The 18,084-nt window shown below is 46.9% G+C and overlaps 1 protein-coding gene across 2 annotated transcripts in view; it reads right to left on the bottom strand.

The window, feature by feature from the left end:
• Positions 1–18,084, bottom strand: part of cdh13 (cadherin 13, H-cadherin (heart)) — a 189,141-nt gene that overhangs the window by 92,788 nt on the left and 78,269 nt on the right. For both annotated transcript variants that reach the window (XM_084673081.1, XM_084673082.1), the window contains exon 5: positions 13,940–14,092. In XM_084673081.1, the coding sequence (XP_084529207.1) occupies positions 13,940–14,092 (153 nt within the window). The remainder of the gene's footprint in view (positions 1–13,939; positions 14,093–18,084) is intronic.

Consider the following 18,084-nt stretch of genomic DNA (forward strand, 5'->3'; position numbering starts at 1 on the left):
TCTCTCTCACTCTTTCTCTCTCTCTCTCTCTCTCTCTCTCTCTCTCTCTCTCTCTCTCTCTCTATCTTTCTTTTTCTCTCACTGAAAGTATGTCACAAAGACACACACTATCTGCAGGGACCCACTGCATTGTCCGTGTTAAAATACACACTTGTGCTGTCCCCAAGTTTTACCTTAAATACTCCTTAGGCACACACATACACACACACACACACACTAACACATGCACACACACACACACACAGGAATGATTGATCTATACCCTAGCAGCTAAATGAGATATAATTCATTCATTTGGAGATATTTAAGGACACAAAAGACGGCCTTTAGAGGGAAAGATTTATACACAACCCTCCCGGGATCCCTTTTGAAATTCTTCCTGAAACACACACTCTCTCTCTCTCTCTCTCTCTCTCTCTCTCTCTCTCTCTCTCTCTCTCTCTCTCTCTCTCTCTCTCTCTCTCTCTCTCTCTCTCTCTCTCTCTCTCTCACACACACACACACACACACACTCTCTCTCACACACACACACATGCACGCACAGACACACACAGACCATGCAGTGCAGCGTGCCTGAGCTCTAAAGATAACATTAACTGTGGGGCAGTTAGGATCAGATGGTTTGAGCGTGTACAGTAGCCGATCAAGAAAGGTGTCATCTACATGGCTGACAAAGGACCCTGGTTATATAAGCCTGCATTCAAACCCTGCTCATAACCCCAGCTCCCTTTCAACAACACAGCCAACACCATCAAACATCTTTCAAACGCCATTTTCTCTGTAGCAAACACATAACATACATACCAATGCCCACACATGCTTCACATCTTTCATTCTCCTTCCTTCCTTCCTTGTATCCCTTTCTTTCTTCCAAGTCATGTGGTCCCGTCCCCTGTCCACCTGATCCCACCAGTCCTCATTAATGAGACAGGTAAGTGGTTTAAGGCCTGGTCCCAGCACCACCTGCCTCTGCAATGGACTTACAGTATACATCATTTATCTCCTTTGATGTTTTATTCATATCTGTTCAGGATATCAGATGGAATTCTCTGTGTCCATTTTGCATATTACCAGACAGCCTCCATATGACAGATAGCTATATTAAACGCACGAGTGTTTGACCTCAGAACAATGGAAATTTAAATCTAAGCAGTCAGGTTAAGTAACATTCTAAAGCTAAGGTTCTCCGACTGAGGTACATGGGAGGAAATATCGTGATCTCTCTCTGTCATACACACACACACACACATCTTTACTCCCTTTCCGATTGGGCAAGAAAAGCTCCAACCCACCCACACACATCTCTGCTCTTCAATCCCTTAGGGACCTCAGTGAGGATGAAAGACTGGTCTCCGGAGAGAGGAACTACAAGAGTGTATGTGTGTGTCTGTGCGTGTTTGTGCATGTGTGTGCAAGCCCTTAGCAGGGAATATTGCATTATGCATTGACATCATCAGTCACACACTGCCTCTGAACACCTCATTTCCTCCCAACCCGACGGTCACGTTTAATTACAGGTGGAATTGTAACAAGGTGGCCCCTGTATGCACTGTAGAGGTGTGGTGTACCCTGGGAAAAAAAAAGTTCTAGGCAGAAGGAGATTCCTGTTGTTTAGGATTAAACAGCAGTAACTGTCTTTACTAGAGGCCAATGTTTCACAGTTTTACAGTTCCAGAGACATAACAACACAGAGAAGCCCCTCTGGCTTTGCATTACGCAAACAACGTGAGGTATTAGCAGACACACACACACATTAATATACACTTTATCTCTGTACTCCTCTCTCTCTCTCTCTCTCTCTCTCTCTCTCTCTCTCTCTCTCTCTCTCTCTCTCTCTCTCTCCCTCCCTCCCTCCCTCCCTCCCTGTCTCTCTCTCTCTCTCTCTCTCTCTCTCTCTCTCTCTCTCTCTCTCTCTCTCTCTCTCTCTCTCTCTCTCTCTCTTCTGTCTCTCTCCCTCTCTCTTAGAGACAGAGAGACCATGGAGTCAGTTTCTCTTGCAGCTCACTTGGAATATTTCCAGAAGTCAAAAACTGTGTGTGTGTGTGTGTGTACTGTAGCTAAGAGGAAGCAATGATTTAATTTGGAGGAAAATTACTTATTAAAGGCGGGGAGAATGGGAGAAGATGGGTCCGGCTAGGGACGTAGAGAAAATTACACCCTGCTGCCCATCACTGCCTGTCTCATGCATACACACACTCACATGCATATGGACACACACACACACACACATGTACACACACGGGGGCTGTCATAACTGGCTATCCTTGTGGAGATGATCTCTCTCAGGTTATTACAGCCTGTCTATTAGCAGATCAGGGTGTGACGTCGCACACTGGACCAGATCTGAAGTCCTCTGCTGTCGGTTGTCATTTCTCATGTCTCCACGTCCCTATTCCTTTCCTAGCCTGCTCTTAGGCGGCTGTCAGACAGCCAGAAGCTCTCTCTTTCTTTCTCTCTCTCTTTCTTTCTCCTCACTCGTTGGGCTTCATATGATGATTTCACTGGGTGAGATCAAAGACTCCACAGTACACTGCTCTGCTATCTTTCTCCTCCCTTTCTCATCCCCTTTGTCACCCCTTTCTTTCTCACGCCCTCCCATCTGATCAGGTGTGAAGGCTCAGCCACACGCTCTGCCGTCTGCTGTAATGCCACCTCCGCTGAACGCAGCACATTCCTCCTACATCTGAGAAGGACCGCCCCTCTCCAGTCCCTCTGTGCATCTCCTTGACATGCACACAAGTGTTATGCTATGCTGAAGTGTTATGCTGAAGATTTCAAACGGCCCTGTGTGTGAGAGAGGCTTCATCTTCATGTCTGTACCACACATCCATCCCCGGAGCCTGATAGTCGGTCACACAGAAACCTAGTGGTCCCCAGTGGCCAGTGCTGTGAACACAGAGGAAGCAGACAGCTGGAAAGAAGCATCCTGTTTTCTCTCTATAGCTTAGAATGTAGCAATTTCTTGACGGAGGCCAAATATTGGACTGACCATGGAAACTTCTAGAACTCTGAAAGAGCTTAAGGCAGCTGAAAGGTTTTCAGCCCTTTAAACCTTCAATCTTTTCTGTCTCTTTTATTTGACTTACTAGTTCCCAGTTTCTCTTTCCCTCCCTCCCTCTCTTATTCGTTCTCTGTGTGAATGAGAGGTCATTTGGAGAAGGCAAGGAGACAGCTGGACAGGGAGAAAGGCAGTCAGGCAGGAAGACAGTCAGACATGCAAGGATACAGGTCGTCAGTCAGGCAAGTATGTAGGGGACACGAAGGGGTTTGCGGAGAAATGCCAGTAGGCAGGGAGACAGTTAGGCAGGGAGACAGTTAGACAGGGAGGGAGACAGGGAGGGAAACAGGGAGGAAAACAGGGTTGCCTGGGCCCATTGTAGGGGAAGGATAGGATTGATGCTGGGCTTTTATCCCAAGCTGAAACACTGTCAGGGATAGATGAATAAGGAAGGAAAGTGAGAGCGAGAGAGAGAGAGAGAGAGAGAGAGAGAGAGAGAGAGAGAGAGAGAGAGAGAGAGAGAGAGAGAGAGAGAAAGAGAGAGAGAGAGAGAGAAAGAGAGAGAATGAGAGAATGGGAGAGAGACAGAGACAGAGACACAGAGACAGAGAGAGAGACACAGAGACAGAGAGAGAGAGAGAGAGAGAGAGAGAGAGAGAGAGAGAGAGAGAGAGAGAGAGAGAGAGAGAGAGAGAGAGAGAGAGAGAGAGAGAGAGAGAGAGAGAGAGAGCTGAAAGTGCCGGGTCATGCATATGGAAGCCGCTCCATTTCAGCTGCGTTTGGAGACTGGCTGTGTATTCATCCCCCGTCCTAGCCATTCAAGTCTACTCGCAGGGGAGAGCTCAAAGGCGCCTGGCGAGCTCTTCAGATCTGGGGGAACTGGTGTCCTCCTGCAGCTCTGGGGGAGGTTCCTGTGAGGCTCTGCTCTGCTGGAGCCCTACCACTGTTCTACTACAGTCAGCGTCACACACCATGCACCAACGGAGGCTCTCTATAAAACATGGCTGTTCCCTCAAGGAATCTGTTGCTACACTAAGCCAGGAAGGAGGCTGGTAATTCGCCAGGGTACGCAGAGTTTGCCAGGAAGGCCGGAGGGAAGGCGCCGTCTGATTGGCTATTGATCCTCTCAGACGTTATGTGGGAAAATATATCCAAAGAGAGTTGCATTAGAGCCTCAAAGAGATGTGATTCCTCCAAAAATGGCTCGCCTTTCATTCATATCCTAAATCCTTGGGTTCAGTAGTATGCAAGTCTATGTAGCAGATACTACTTGCATAGACAGACAAGTGATTTGCATCCTGTCCTACCATGCTCCCCCCCCAAAGTGTCTTGGTCTTGTAATGTAAAAGCAACGCTTCTCTCTGTGTTTCTCACAGGTGTCCCCAATCACTGGCTCCAATAAAACATCTGTGTGCATGAGTGCTACCTCTCCTCCCCTCACAACATGCTGGTGAAAGTCCATCTTGAAGGAGAGAAAATGCTGGTTTTAAAACACCCATAACAAAGTGATATGTGTCTTTAGGTTCCATTCTTGCAGGCAAACAATTTCTCGCCCAGCGAGAGGGCCCTGATGGGGAGAGAGAAAGAGAGAGAGAGAGAAATACAGACAGACAGATATAGGGAAGAGAACAAGAGAGAAAGAATAGAAGAAAAGGATATCTTCCCTATGGACAAACAGCTCAGTCACAGTGAGGTCTGTGTTTGTCAGAACAGTATTGTTGGCTGAACTGAACTTGACCCTGACCGTTGAAAAGCATATGTTACATTGTTTTGCAAGGATTTTTTATATTTTTATAGATATAACAAGCAGTGATTAATCCATCAACTAATGGCCATGTGGCTGTCTAAGTGTCCAGAATTCATGTGGTTCAACTGCAGATGATTATGATCATCTCTGATCATCTAAAAGGTCCATTAATCATTGTCATCATAAATATGCATGAACTGTGTTACATATTTTAGAACAGTAATTAGCTTGTTTGCCATTTACTAATAAATAACAATAACATGACAAATGCTGTCCTTGAAGTTTTAAACTGATGATTGTGTTCGTCATTGTTTGTGTTCTGAAAATCGAGATACACAAGATGGAGAAAACGAGATCAACCGATTCATCCAGACATCAAAGATGAGGCAGTTCTTCTGATGTTAGCAAGATATAAATAGCCAGTCTTTAGAGAGATAGAGATGGAAAGATTGAGAAGGAGAGGATGAGGAGGGGAGGGAGAGGGAGGGCAAGATGAGGATGGGTAGTTTGAATGATAGGGGATAGATAATGACAGTGCAGGAGTTCTCTCATAGGAGCAGGGGACTGGATGGAAAATAATCCCCTGGTGTGAATGAGTTGAAAGAGTCACAAAGGCTTCTGGTGGATGTGGAGAATTGGTCCTCTGCTCGCTGACTGCCCTGTCTTTGTGTTCCCAGTGCCCTGCTACGGGCAGCTCAACACGCAACTCCAATCAGTTCTACTACCTTTCATGCACCTGGACCACCGACATGTGCCCAAGTACTCACACAGAATGCCCCTGCTGACATTGGCTCCAGTGGCTGCTGGTCTCAGTGAGGCTCTGGCACGAAGCCCTGACCATTACCTACTCTGTTGCCAACAGGACGGGCCCTGCATACCACCAGGACATCATCACACTGAACTCATCCACTCAGGGGCTTCGCTCTGCGACATCTTTGTTGCTGCACTGTACTTTGTAATATTGTTGTGGAGATGTTATTGTTGCACCATAGTTGAGATTTTGCTATTGTTGCACAGTGTCGGATTGCTGAGATGTGGCAATTTTGTTCTCTGCCTGGTAAATACAGATAATTCCATGACTATAACCACCCAAATACTGTTGAAAGGTTTCTGGTTTGGTCTTCGTGCACTGTTTCTTTGTTGTTTAGAAGAAAGAAATCTGCTAAATGAATAAAATGTGAATGTGGAGAAGGATTTCGTAAATAAAGGCAGGTAACAGACAGGGAGACACTGATCTGGTAAGAGAAGTCTGTATGCAACTCAATACTTACATTACCTTCCTATTCCCCTCTCTTTCTTTCTCTGTCCCTCTCTTTTTCTGTCTCCTTCTATCCGTTATTCTTTATTCTCTCTCTCTCTCTCTCTCTCTCTCTCTCTCTCTCTCTCTCTCTCTCTCTCTCTCTCTCTCTCTCTCTCTCTCTCTCTCTCTCTTTCTCTCTCTTTTGGTCTCCTCTGTCTCTCTCTCTCTCCTTGTGGATAAGAGCAGACAGGTTCTCACCCAGAGTGTATTATGGGTCTGGCCACTCTGTGGGTGATGCCGGGACTGAATTAGAGGCAGTAATGGTCTGGCCAGCGCCATAGGGCGTTACCTTGTTCATCAATTTATCCGGGGCCTGTGGAGCCTGTTTTTGTGTGCGTATTAGGGCCAGAGAGTACCGAAGGATATGAACAAATACTGGTGGTAAAAACATGACATTCCCATAGAAAGGATAAAGGAGTGTTAAGTTATAGTTCTGACTGCAGCTCTGAGGTAACACCCCAACGTGTTTATAAATTCCGTAGATTAGGAATGGCTAAAACAACACATTCTCTGCAGGGGGCTACTGTGTAACAGTGAAAGTAGACAGACAGTATGACCATCAGGATCAGTGTTTGTGTGTGTGTTGAGAGGTGGAGGGTTGTGTGTGAAGAGGGGGTGCAGGCTGGCCTTATCTCCCAGTCACACACACACACAGACTAAAAGCACATCTGGTCTGTTTTCCTGCGTGTGGGCTTTTGGGGCCTGCTCTCCAAAGTCCAGGAAATTACTGTCCAGTCAAGCAGAACAAAGCAGAGGGATTTGGACAACAGGCTTCACCTGTCTCAACCCAGGCTCCACAAAGCTACACCTAAATGAAGCGGACAACAGCCTGTTCCTTCTCCATTTGACACACACGCGCGTGCACGAACACACACACACGCAAGTGTGCACACACACACACATTATGGATCCAGGCTGCTGTTTCCTGCCTGTTATCAGTCCAGTGTTTTCAGCTCTGCGTCAGCACCTTGAAGGATTACAGTAATCAGAAACGCTGCCTCTGACTTCTTAAACTGTGACACACCTATGGAAGTTGGTTAAACAAATCTGTGTATGTCAGTGATTCTGAATTGCAATCATTATTCAAGGTGGTATGCAACACCCTTATTTACAGTAACAGAAACATGTAACTTTGAAGTTTACTGCTAACTTGAACCTTAAACAGCCACGTGCCAGACATCCTCTATGGATGGACTGCAACGTTTTCACAGTATCTCTGACTTTTGCCAGAGAGAAAATAAAAATATATGTGGATGTGTGTATGTGTGTATGCATGTGAAACCCCTTCCATAAGTGGCAGTGAAGGGATGTGGCTTTCACAGTGAAGGGCATGATGTGGCAGGGTAGCAGGGAGAGAGAGATACCTCTCAGATCTCTTGTCAGAATTGGGGAACAAGAAGGAACTGTCTACTGCCACTCACAGACTTACTGTTCTATAGAAGGAGACTTCAGAGAATCTCTGTCTCTCTCTCTTTCTCTCTTTTTCCCTCTCAAACGCTTTCTCACTTGCATTTTCCCTCTCAATTTCCTTCTTTCTCTTTTCTAAACTTGTATTTTGTCTCACTGTCTCTCGCTCACTGTCTCTATGCCTCTCTCTTTCTGTTTCTATCGTGTTCCCCATCATTTGCATCTCATTAGTATTTGTTTTCATCCTAATTGAGTTTAAACTGAAAATAATGTTTGGAATTAAATCCTGCTAAACATAGGGCCCTACTGTATTAATGTGCCTTTCTGTTTAATGAGACAGACGCAAATATTGACACTCCTGTTAGCCAAGCTCTGGGTCCAGTGCCCACCTGTCTTTAATCCTGCTCAACACCTCTTATGTCATAGTGTCCCCCCCCTTTTTACAGCACTTGTTTGTGATGTTCTGATGTTCTGATGTTCCGATGTTCCGTTGTTTTGGTGTTCTGATGTGTTTGTTTTCTGTTGTTCCGGAATCCAGGTGTTCTAGTATTCTAATGATTTGATGTTCCGTATTCTGCTGTTCCGCTGTTATGGTGTACCAGGTCAACAGCAAGGCGTCCCTCGCTGACAGAAATCTCAGGCTGCTTATGTATATCAGCCACTCAGGGTATTGATCTTTTCTTCTCTGGCTGCATCATTAATATGTTGATATGCAGTGACCTTGCTGAGATGCAGAGCAGCACTCTAGCCAATGATAATCAATCATCATTAAACACAGGGGAGGGGAGCACGCCTCATCAATATAACCTTGGCTGACTTTACAATGTAACATTGATGCAGTGTATTGACTAAGTCACTAAAGGCAGAATGACACAGTTTAAGTGCACATAAAAAATAAAGCATGCACTAGACAGGCCTTGTCTACTGGCGCCCCTCTGATCCAGAAGGAAACAAGTATTGATGTATAGTGTGTGTGTGTGTTTGTGTGAGCTTGTGTGTGTGCGTGTGCGTATTCGTTGCTGATATAATCGAATCTTTATAATATTTGTCTCCGCATCACACTTACATGCGCCAGGTTTGAGTTTAGAGTAAGACAAGCCTGAATAAAAGCAATGTTTGCCTTCTTTCTTCTTACGTTCATGCTCTTCCTAGGATAATGGAGATTTGAATCTACCTCTGAATGTTTCATGTTCCACTTCCTGGTCCTGGGTGAACTCTGAGGGCAGACATAAACGGTGTGGAGGTGTGGCCATGGTGGACACAGGAACTACGAAGGAGAGTGTGTTAGAATGGTTCTCTGCACAGGTGAGCATCAGTTACATCACTGAGCTGTCTCTCTTCTGGTGTCTGCTGGTATTCCCTCTGAGCTATGATTGGCTTAAAGTGTGTCTGCACCCTAATGATTGGACGAGAGCACATTGCCTAGAGGTAGTGTGTGTGTGTGTGTGTCAGCATATTGTAAGTATTGCAGCAGTCTGAGTTAGTGTAGATGGCTTCTGGCTTCAGAACTATTACAAAGGAAGTAATGATCATAATTAGTAATAGGCGGGACATAATGAGTGTCGTAATTGATGTTAGACTCTAATTTTACCTCAGGCCACAGAGCAATTGACATAGTGCTCTGCTGTAACTCTCCACAGTAACTGAAATAATCTGTCATTAGCCAAAAACTGTTCTCAAAAAGCAAACTTCTTACTTGGGCAACGTCAGACCTAAACGCTATGTATAAACAGAGAACACTACCCCCCCCCCCCATACCCCCCGCACACACACAAACAAACACACACACCATCTACCCCAACGGAACTCAAGAAATCTGATATGTTCAGAAGGTGGAAGGTATAGATGTAGAGAAGGTATAGAGAAGGTATTGACAAAGATAAAGACATAGTATTCTAAAGTGGCCCCACACAGACGAGGAGGGAGGTAAGGAGCTGAGGAGAGTGAGGACTTGATAAGGGGTCTCCTCACAGCAGTAGCAGGGAGTGATGACTCATGAGAAGAGAAAACTGTGTTTCCCATGGATGATGGAGCCCCACCTCGTTGTATCATTCTGCTCTCAGTCCCACTCTGTGATTCTCGCCAGCCGCCCTCCTTTTTCAACCTTTATTTGTCTGTTTGTCTAGTCTATCTCATTATTCTTTCAGCTTTCCTGTTCTATCTTTCCATATCTCTCTGGCTTTGTGGCTATGTAATTCCTCCTGTCAGTTTCTTTTGTGACTGTGTGAGTATTGTTGTGCGTGCATACATGTGTGTGTGTGTGTGTGTGTGTGTGTGTGTGCATGCTTTTTTTTGTGTGTATGTCTGTCTGTTTGTCTGTCTGTGAGTGAGTGAGTGTGTTTGTGCAGTCCAGCAGCATAGCAGAAAAGCACGGAAAAATACAGAACAGACCACATCAGAGCAGAGCAGACACAACTCTAATGTGAGAGAGGAGTGTCTGATCACTCTCCCAAAGCTGCCCACCAGCACTTACCAACCAGGAGAGTTCTTCCTCCTGGTTCCTAAAAGGAAGTACTTTGCTATCTCCTGTCATACGTTGATACTTAGTAAGCACCCTGCTTTCATGTTGATAGGGTGCTCTACCACACACCAACTGGTCTCAGAGCTGAGGATTTACTTGGTAGCCATAGAACCAAGAGAGAACAATGATTATACATTTGCAGTGTGTGTGTGTGTGTGTGTGTGTGTGTGTGTGTGTGTGTGTCCAGCTGTATCAGGCTGGTGATGATTCATCTCCGGTGCTTCAAACTATTACTCATCTTCTTCATTTTCTTTTCTTCAACGAACACGAGGGGCCCTAGTTTCCTGGTCAGGATGCAAGCAGGGGTCCACGACGCAAGTTCAAGGCACAAGTCGATCTGAGATGTGGCCAATACTTTTTTTGCTAATTTCGAGAGATGTGGCAGTTATCAGGTGCAACGGTGGCGTGGTTGTAAAAAGGGGTTGGATTACAATGAATACATCATCAGATGGACTGGTGAGGGCCAATCCATCTGAGCGCCTCTCATTCCCCTTAAAAGCAGAGCGCTCTCTGCCAGGGCAAACAGACAGTTTTGTAACGGACGGCGAAAGCCCAGAGGGCCTAAGCTTGAAGAGCTTCTAGAAACTGATGTCCTTGTCAGTCGCCAAGTGCACATATCTGGCACCTCTATTAAACCACTATGGCCAATTACGCATTCCGCAGTTCATGGGAATATTGTGAAAGACATAATACATTTATACCAATTCCAATATGATGACACAACATGCTAACATGTTGGCTTGACAGGCTACTGTTTCACATCTCCTAGCATCTGTGCTGAGAGGTGATCTGACCAGGCGAAGCAGGCTAACACGATATGGGATTTTATTGTGATCACCAAACCAGCACTTCTGATATGGCCCGACACGCCCTATGCTTGGTGTGGGGCGCTATACTGCGCCCAACACCAAACTCAACACAAACGATGTTGTGGCAAGCTGGAAAATAAGCAAACTTGTGCAGATAAGGGAAAAAAAAAACAGCGCCCAATTAAGTTATCAGTGAGTCTGCCGCCGGCCTTGCGTCGTCTGGAAACGAGATCGCTAGCGGTTCTACATCTCGTCGTCCAGAGCAGGAGGAACTTCACTCCATCCACCTGTCACCCTAGCCCTCAGTTCCATGTTCCCCAGTCAGTCTGAAACATTGCACCAGAGCTGGGGCCACAGGGAACACAGTCCTGTCCTCTATGCCACCAGGACATCCACAGGCCTCAGCTTGCCCACTGACTAGACAGATTCACTGCAAGAGCGGAGAGGGAGGGAGAGAGAGAGACGGCGTGAGAGAGGGTGAGTACAAAACATAAAGTGAAGAGAGTAAGAGTGATTTACTTAGAGAGAGAGAGAGGGCGATGGGGAAAGTGGCAAGCGAGCGAGAGAGAGGAAGAAGGGAGGAGCAAAGGGAAGAAAGGAAGATCATGCTTCAGAGGTGTCAATTCCACGCTCGGCTGAACAGACGGATGGTAGAAAAGTACTTTTGTCCGACAAGAAAATGCCAGCACTGCCTATGTGTGTGTATGTGTGTGTCTGTGTATTTACTACAAAAATGGGGTGTGATGTCATTCCAATTTGTTAGGAGCTGTGTGTCCTCTGAGAAGCAGCACGCCATTAGCATTCCCTCCCCTGTCCTGTGGCATCTCCTGAGGCATCTCCTCATGCAGGCTGGGGAACCACTCCACTGCTACAGCTACAACACATGCCAATGCCGAGCTAACAATATTAGTGTCATCGTTGAGTTATCAACCAGCTAGCACATGCCTCACTCAGGGAGGCAGACACACAGATTGAACAACCCAGGACCATCACACAGGAAGCAGCACCGACTTATCTAGTTGTGCAATCTGGACCAGCTTCTGTGAAATACCAGACAGCCTTTGAACCACTTTGGCCACACAGGCATTTCAAATTGGAAAGGTGTGTGTATATGTGTGTGTGTGCATGCATTTCTGTGTGTTTATTTATATATATATATGTGTGTGTGTGTGTGTGTGTGGTCTAGGGGAAAGATTTAAATGTCAAGTGCTGTGGTTGGCTGAATGCTTTGATCCATCACAGCGCTGCCGCCCCTCCTCATCCCCACCCAAGCTGTGCCTCTCTCTTTCCCTCCTACAACCCTTCTGCCTCTGTCTCTCCTTCTCTCTCTCTCCCCCCTTCTCCCTCTCTTCCACCCTCTCGCTTCCCGTTTCTCCCTCGCTGTCTCTTTCCCTCCACCTTCCTCTGTCCCCTCCCTCTCTCGGCAGTCCAAATCTTCCTCGGGCCTTCTCCATCTCCCCCTCCCCCTCTCTTCCTCCTCCTCCCTTGTCTTCCCTCTCCTCTCCATCATCCTCCCCCCTCCCCTCCTCCCGCCGATATCCCACACTGATATCGGCTGCTAAGGGAGAGGACAAGCGGCATGGCATTAACAACAACCCCCCCCCCTTCCCTTCCTACCGCCTTCTCCTCCCTCTTTTCTATCTGGCGCCATCTCTATTTCTCTCTCTCTGTCTGCCTCGTCTCTGAGGAAATACTTTGTTTGAGCCCCCTGAGACAGGCGATGTTCTCAAACAGACTCGAACAGCGTTTTATCTAAAAACACCAACTTCTGACTGCTCATAGTCACCCGTGAGGAGATGCCAGTCCATTCTCTCTCCAGATGCTGCCAGTATATATAGACAGAGTCTGGCTGTGGAATCAAAGTGCTTCAGTGAGAAGCATCTCCACTGTTGTCCCTCTCTCCACGGACCCACTCTTTATCTCCTCACTGGAGGCTGTGTGTTATAAGAATCCACCCACCATCTCCAGATGGTAAGGGTTGTCTAAACTCCGGTGGACTGTGTATGGCGCAGGTAAACAGAACATCTCATGCTGTTGATAAACAACCAATAAAATACATAATTAAAAAAAAATGTTACATCTGTGGAAGATATCAAGGATTGCCTAGGTGCTCATGCCAATCAATAGGTCAGCTATTGCCAGCTGTCCATATATTTTACCTTTTTTTCTCATTCAGATCCAGTATATATAATCCTACTGCAATGCAATAAATATTGTGTATCACTGACAGTCCTTTATAGACCAGAGGTTACCAGTAGTCAGGCCAGGATTACATCCTGTTGGCGGAGAAGCAGCACCATAGAATCTGGGTGGAGACGAGTATCGGGGTCAAGAACCATTACACTAGACGTTCTAGACCTTGTCTCTAGGGGTCCTTATATGGTAATCCTTCCTGAAATTTGTGTGTGTCTTGCCATGATTACATATCTGCCTGATTGAATAGCAAACAACTGTCTATTATCTTTGATTTCTCTATTCACTATACATTCCTTGCTCTGACCTTAACACCTTTTATGTCTCGGAGGCAATTTGCTAATACCACCTTAACTGGTCATTATTCTTTTGGAGAGGTGCATTACACTCTCCAATCAGCTGGTTGTCCAACACATAGAAACCCAGGACTTGAAGTGATGGTCACACCATTCAAGTGGAGACAACAACTTCAACCATTTCTTCCACACCTGTTCTTTTCAAATGAACACATTATGGAATTAAGCAATTTGAGGACCGAGACCTTTTGTGCAAGACATCAGTTACTTCTATACTTGCCTTAGATACAGTACATTTCAGGGCCTGTGATAGGGGACAACAATACCTAGATGGTTGTCTGAAAATGAACTTGCAAACATTGAAGCTCAGGCAACAAGATCTTTATAAACAATTTGACCAAATGAAATGGATAAAACGAAACATGTACATATTCATGAACACAGTTTGTTTTGTTTGTCTCCAGGGCAGTTGGAAATAGAAGCACAACATCACCAGAACAGTGGAAGCAGCATTACTTTACATAATGACCAACAATCATATGACTGATGTGCTGAACAGCTTAGAGCAGAGCATGAACTTGATACACACACACAGTGATGTACACACACAGTGCTGTACACACCCACACAAACACACACACATATATACGGTTGTGGCTGGTACTTACATGGTAGTGATCTTTGACCTCTCTATCCAGTGAACGTCTGATCTCCACTTCTCCTGTCCGGCTGTCGATGCTGAACACGCCCCTGGGGATCTGGTCCACACCTTGGCCAGCCAGACGGAACACATGGTCCTCCTTCATGTCCATGGAGGTCACCTGGATTGAGATGAGTGGAAGAGGGAGGGGGTCAAACCAGTGTGTTTTTGACTTAGGTATTTAACTCAGGTGTCAGCTATGCAGGTATTTAACCCAGGTACGCAGGTATTCGACCCAGGTATGCAGGTATTTAACCCAGGTACGCAGGTATTCGACCCAGGTATGCAGGTATTTAACCCAGGTACGCAGGTATTCGACCCAGGTACGCAGGTATTTCATCCAGGTAGTCTGACGTTTACTGAGGTATGAAAGTATTCAACCCAGGTATGCAAGTGTTTATCCCAGGCATGCAGGTATGAACTCACGTGTGACTACAAAGCCAACAGCATCCACAGGTCCCCCAGGCACAGCAAAGGGTGGCAGGTTAGAAACAGAATACATCAGATCAGGTTAGACTCACATGCACACACACATGCTACGTATGTGTCACAATTCAAATTCCAAATATTGGACACATTCCTCCAGCCCATGGCGCTCCAAGGTCAAGGAAAACAGATCTGGTCTAAGTCTGAGCTTTCCAGTAGAGGTTTAGAGACATGCATTTGTTGGCAGAGTAGAGTTTAAAAACATGCAGTAGTGTGATTGCGTACAGAATGTATTTGGCATTGACTTAGGATCGTATATTCCCCAATGACATCCTTCATATGTGCAGATACAGTATAATCATCACACACCTGACAACCACCTGCTAAATGTCCACAAAACCTGATGTCTTCTGCCTGTATCACTCTCATTCATTCACATGTTCATGTATTCATTCAGTCATCCATTCATTATTTTGTTGTTATTCCTTCAAGTGGAACTACTAAAGATGTTCATCTTGTGAAATTGTATATAGTATCAGCAACCAATACATGCATTCATCAACTACTACAAACAAAGACAAGCATGAATTCAGAATTGTGAGTACGTGTGTGCTTACTTCAATATGAGTGAGTGTGTGTACAGTATAGGGTAGTGATTGGAGTCTAAGTAACTTCACATATCAGACTGCTCCTCAGAGGTAGCCAGAAGGTCAGCCTTAATGAGGGATGCTTACACTACTACAGTTCTTCTGTCCTCTCTCTCTCTCTCTCTCTCTCTCTCTCTCTCTCTCTCTCTCTCTCTCTCTCTCTCTCTGTCTCTCTCTCTCTCTCTCTCTCTCTCTCTCTCTCTCTCTCTCTCTCTCTGTCTCTCTCTCTCTCTCTCTCTCTCTCTCTCTCTCTCTCTCTCTCTCTCTCTCTCTCTCTCTCTCGTCTCTCCCCTCCTCTCTTCCTCTCCTTTAATATGTCTTTCATTCTCCTCTTCCAAGGGGGTCTTTTCAGCTGTATGAAAGAGCATGGCTGATGAGGACAGACCGAGTTGCTGAACTCACACCCCTCTCTCATTCATTCTGTCCCCTTCTCCCTTCCTCCCTTGGCCTCTCTTTTCCTTTGCTCTCCCACTCGCTCTGTTCTCGGTCTCTATTCCCTGTCCCCTCTCTGTTTGCTCTCTCTCTTCCTGTCATCTCTTTGTGTTTTCCCCTGCTTTTCTCATTTCCTTACCGTCTCTCATCATGCAGTGCCCATGTCACTCTCCCTCTCCCTCCCTCCCTCCCTCCCTCCCTCCCTCCCTCCCTCCCTCCCTCCCTCCCTCCCTCCCTCCCTCCCTCCCTCCCTCCCTCCCTCCCTCCCTCCCTCCCTCCCTCCCTCCCTCCCTCCCTCTCTGTCCCCTCCCCCCCCCTCTCTCTCTCTCTTCTTTTTCTCCTAATTCTCTCTGCCTCTTCCCAACTCTTCCCTTCCTCTATACAGCCTCCTCTTTATCTCCCTTCTCTCCCCCTCTTCACTCCTCTCCACTGAAGCGCTAGCATGCATGGTTAACAGAATCCACGGGAAGCCGTGCAGTAGAGAGAAAGTAGATGCAGCGACGCAGGATATTATCGAGTCCACAGTGGCCTTCGCTCAGAGGGCTGTGCTTCTTCTCATCCACTTAACATCTCCTCCTCCCTTTCCCATTCCATCACGTGAAAAGGTCCTAATGGTCATTACCGTCAGGCGGTTTCTATGCGAGCAGTTCTGTTGAACAATTTTTACTTGACCCTACAGACTCTCCTCTCTTCTCCGCCAGTTTTGCAGATCGAGGTGTTTCCAAGCGGTTCTCTGGAAGGCAGAACAGCACCTTCAGAGCATGGTTAACTGGTGGCTAACTGGGTCAGAGAAGACTGGAGCAAAGCGAGATTCAAAGGTGTCTGATCCTGTCACTTCTCACTGTTAGAGGGCACAGACAGGGGAAGAGGAGAGAGCGAGAGAGGAAGAAACAAATAAAGGGAGAGGGGGGAGAGAGAGAGATGGAAAGAGAGCGGGTCAGAGAGATGAAGGGGAGAAATAGGAGGACAGGACAGGGGTGGAAGAGAGGGGAAAGGATGAGAAAAAGGAGAGGTGGTGCAGATGAGAGAAAAAAGGGGGATGGAGAAAGATAGGGGGTGAGAGATTTGTGATGCGCTGAGGCAGTAACTTTAGATGAGCTGAAGGAAAAGTGTCAGCAAGTGTCAGGAGAAGTTTGGAATGATTAAGGTTTCATACTGGATTGGGGATCACACACACAGCCCCACAGGCTGTCTCCATATTGTCACTGTGTGTGTGTGTGTGGGGGGGGGGGAGGTCCAGGGGGAGTAGCTCACCTATTTCCATCACCTCTCATTAGTAGAGGAGCACACATGAAAGAGAGCAGGGCTTGTGGCGCTGCAGGAGATGACAGGAGGAGGGGCTGCTCTCTGCACACACACACACACACACACACACACACACACACACACACACATGCACACGCGCACACACAGCCTGAAGGGCACAGGGCTCAGCCACTGTACTACAGACCTGTGACCAGTGCATTCTCCGGCATCATTGCATCAGTGACTCAGCTGACATCCAGTGCCACCCAATAATTCCCTCAACACATTTGAAAGTAATGATTCCCATTGATTCAATCTTGTCAATACTACAGCATGTAGAAAGAGCTGGAACGGTCATTTTTTGTTGTTGTGTTCTCACTCTCTCCCATCCCTTCTGATGTTCTGAATGAGTCTCTCCCTCTGCCTCTAACACGGTCTGGGCCTCAGAGGGTCCTTCCTGGAGAAGTATCACAGAAGAATCTGAAGTGAGCAAACACAGGGCGTAAAGATGTCCCTGAAGAGCCCTCTCCCATCCCTGCCCTCCCCTCCCCTCTCCTCCACTCTCCTCTCCTCTCCTCTCCTCTCCTCTCCTCTCCTCTCCTCTCCTCTCCTCTCCTCTCCTCTCCTCTCCTCTCCTCTCCTCTCCTCTCCTCTCCTCTCCTCTCCTCTCCTCTCCTCTCCTCTCCTCTCCTCCCTCTCTTTTCCCTCCTCTCTTCTCCCTGCCCTCCTCTATACCCCCCCTTATCCTCTCTGCCCTCTCTCACTTTCTTTCTTCTCTCTCTTTATTTCCCTCCCTCTCTCTTGCTTTCTCTCTCTCTCTAGGAGCTGCTGTGTATTTTAGAGGGTCATTAGTAGCATTCCTGTCTCTTGTGCCCCCCGGCTGACAGACCCTGTGTAAGCATGTGTGTCTGAGAGCATGTGCGTCTGTCTGTCTGTGTGTGTCTGTGTGTGTGTGTGACAGAGACAGAAGCGTCTCCCAGGGGTTCTCCAGCTGTCCTAACAAGGTCAGTGCATCAGCAGCTAATGACAATCAGAGAGGGTAGCCAGGGGAACATGGCTGATTACTCGACACCCAGGATGCTTGTAATTAGCAGAAACTTGGAGAGGCCCCACCGACCCTGCCACCCCGAGACCCCCCAGAGCCAAGTTCCATTTGACCCTACTGGCACCAGCCTCTCATCAACCAATCACACATCACACACAGGCAGAACAATGGCACAATTAGTAGATCTGATTGGCTGACAGAGAGTGAGTGGAATGTTTTCCCTTTTCACCTCAGCCAAGAAAATCCCATGGAAGAGAAAATGGGGGGGGGGGGGGATGAATCACTATTCGGACGTTCTCATTAGTGAGGTTAGGTTGA

The sequence above is a fragment of the Hypomesus nipponensis genome, chromosome 14 (assembly GCF_054491055.1).
Source record: "Hypomesus nipponensis isolate SF chromosome 14, ASM5449105v1, whole genome shotgun sequence".
In the NCBI taxonomy this organism is placed as follows: Eukaryota; Metazoa; Chordata; class Actinopteri; order Osmeriformes; family Osmeridae; genus Hypomesus; species Hypomesus nipponensis.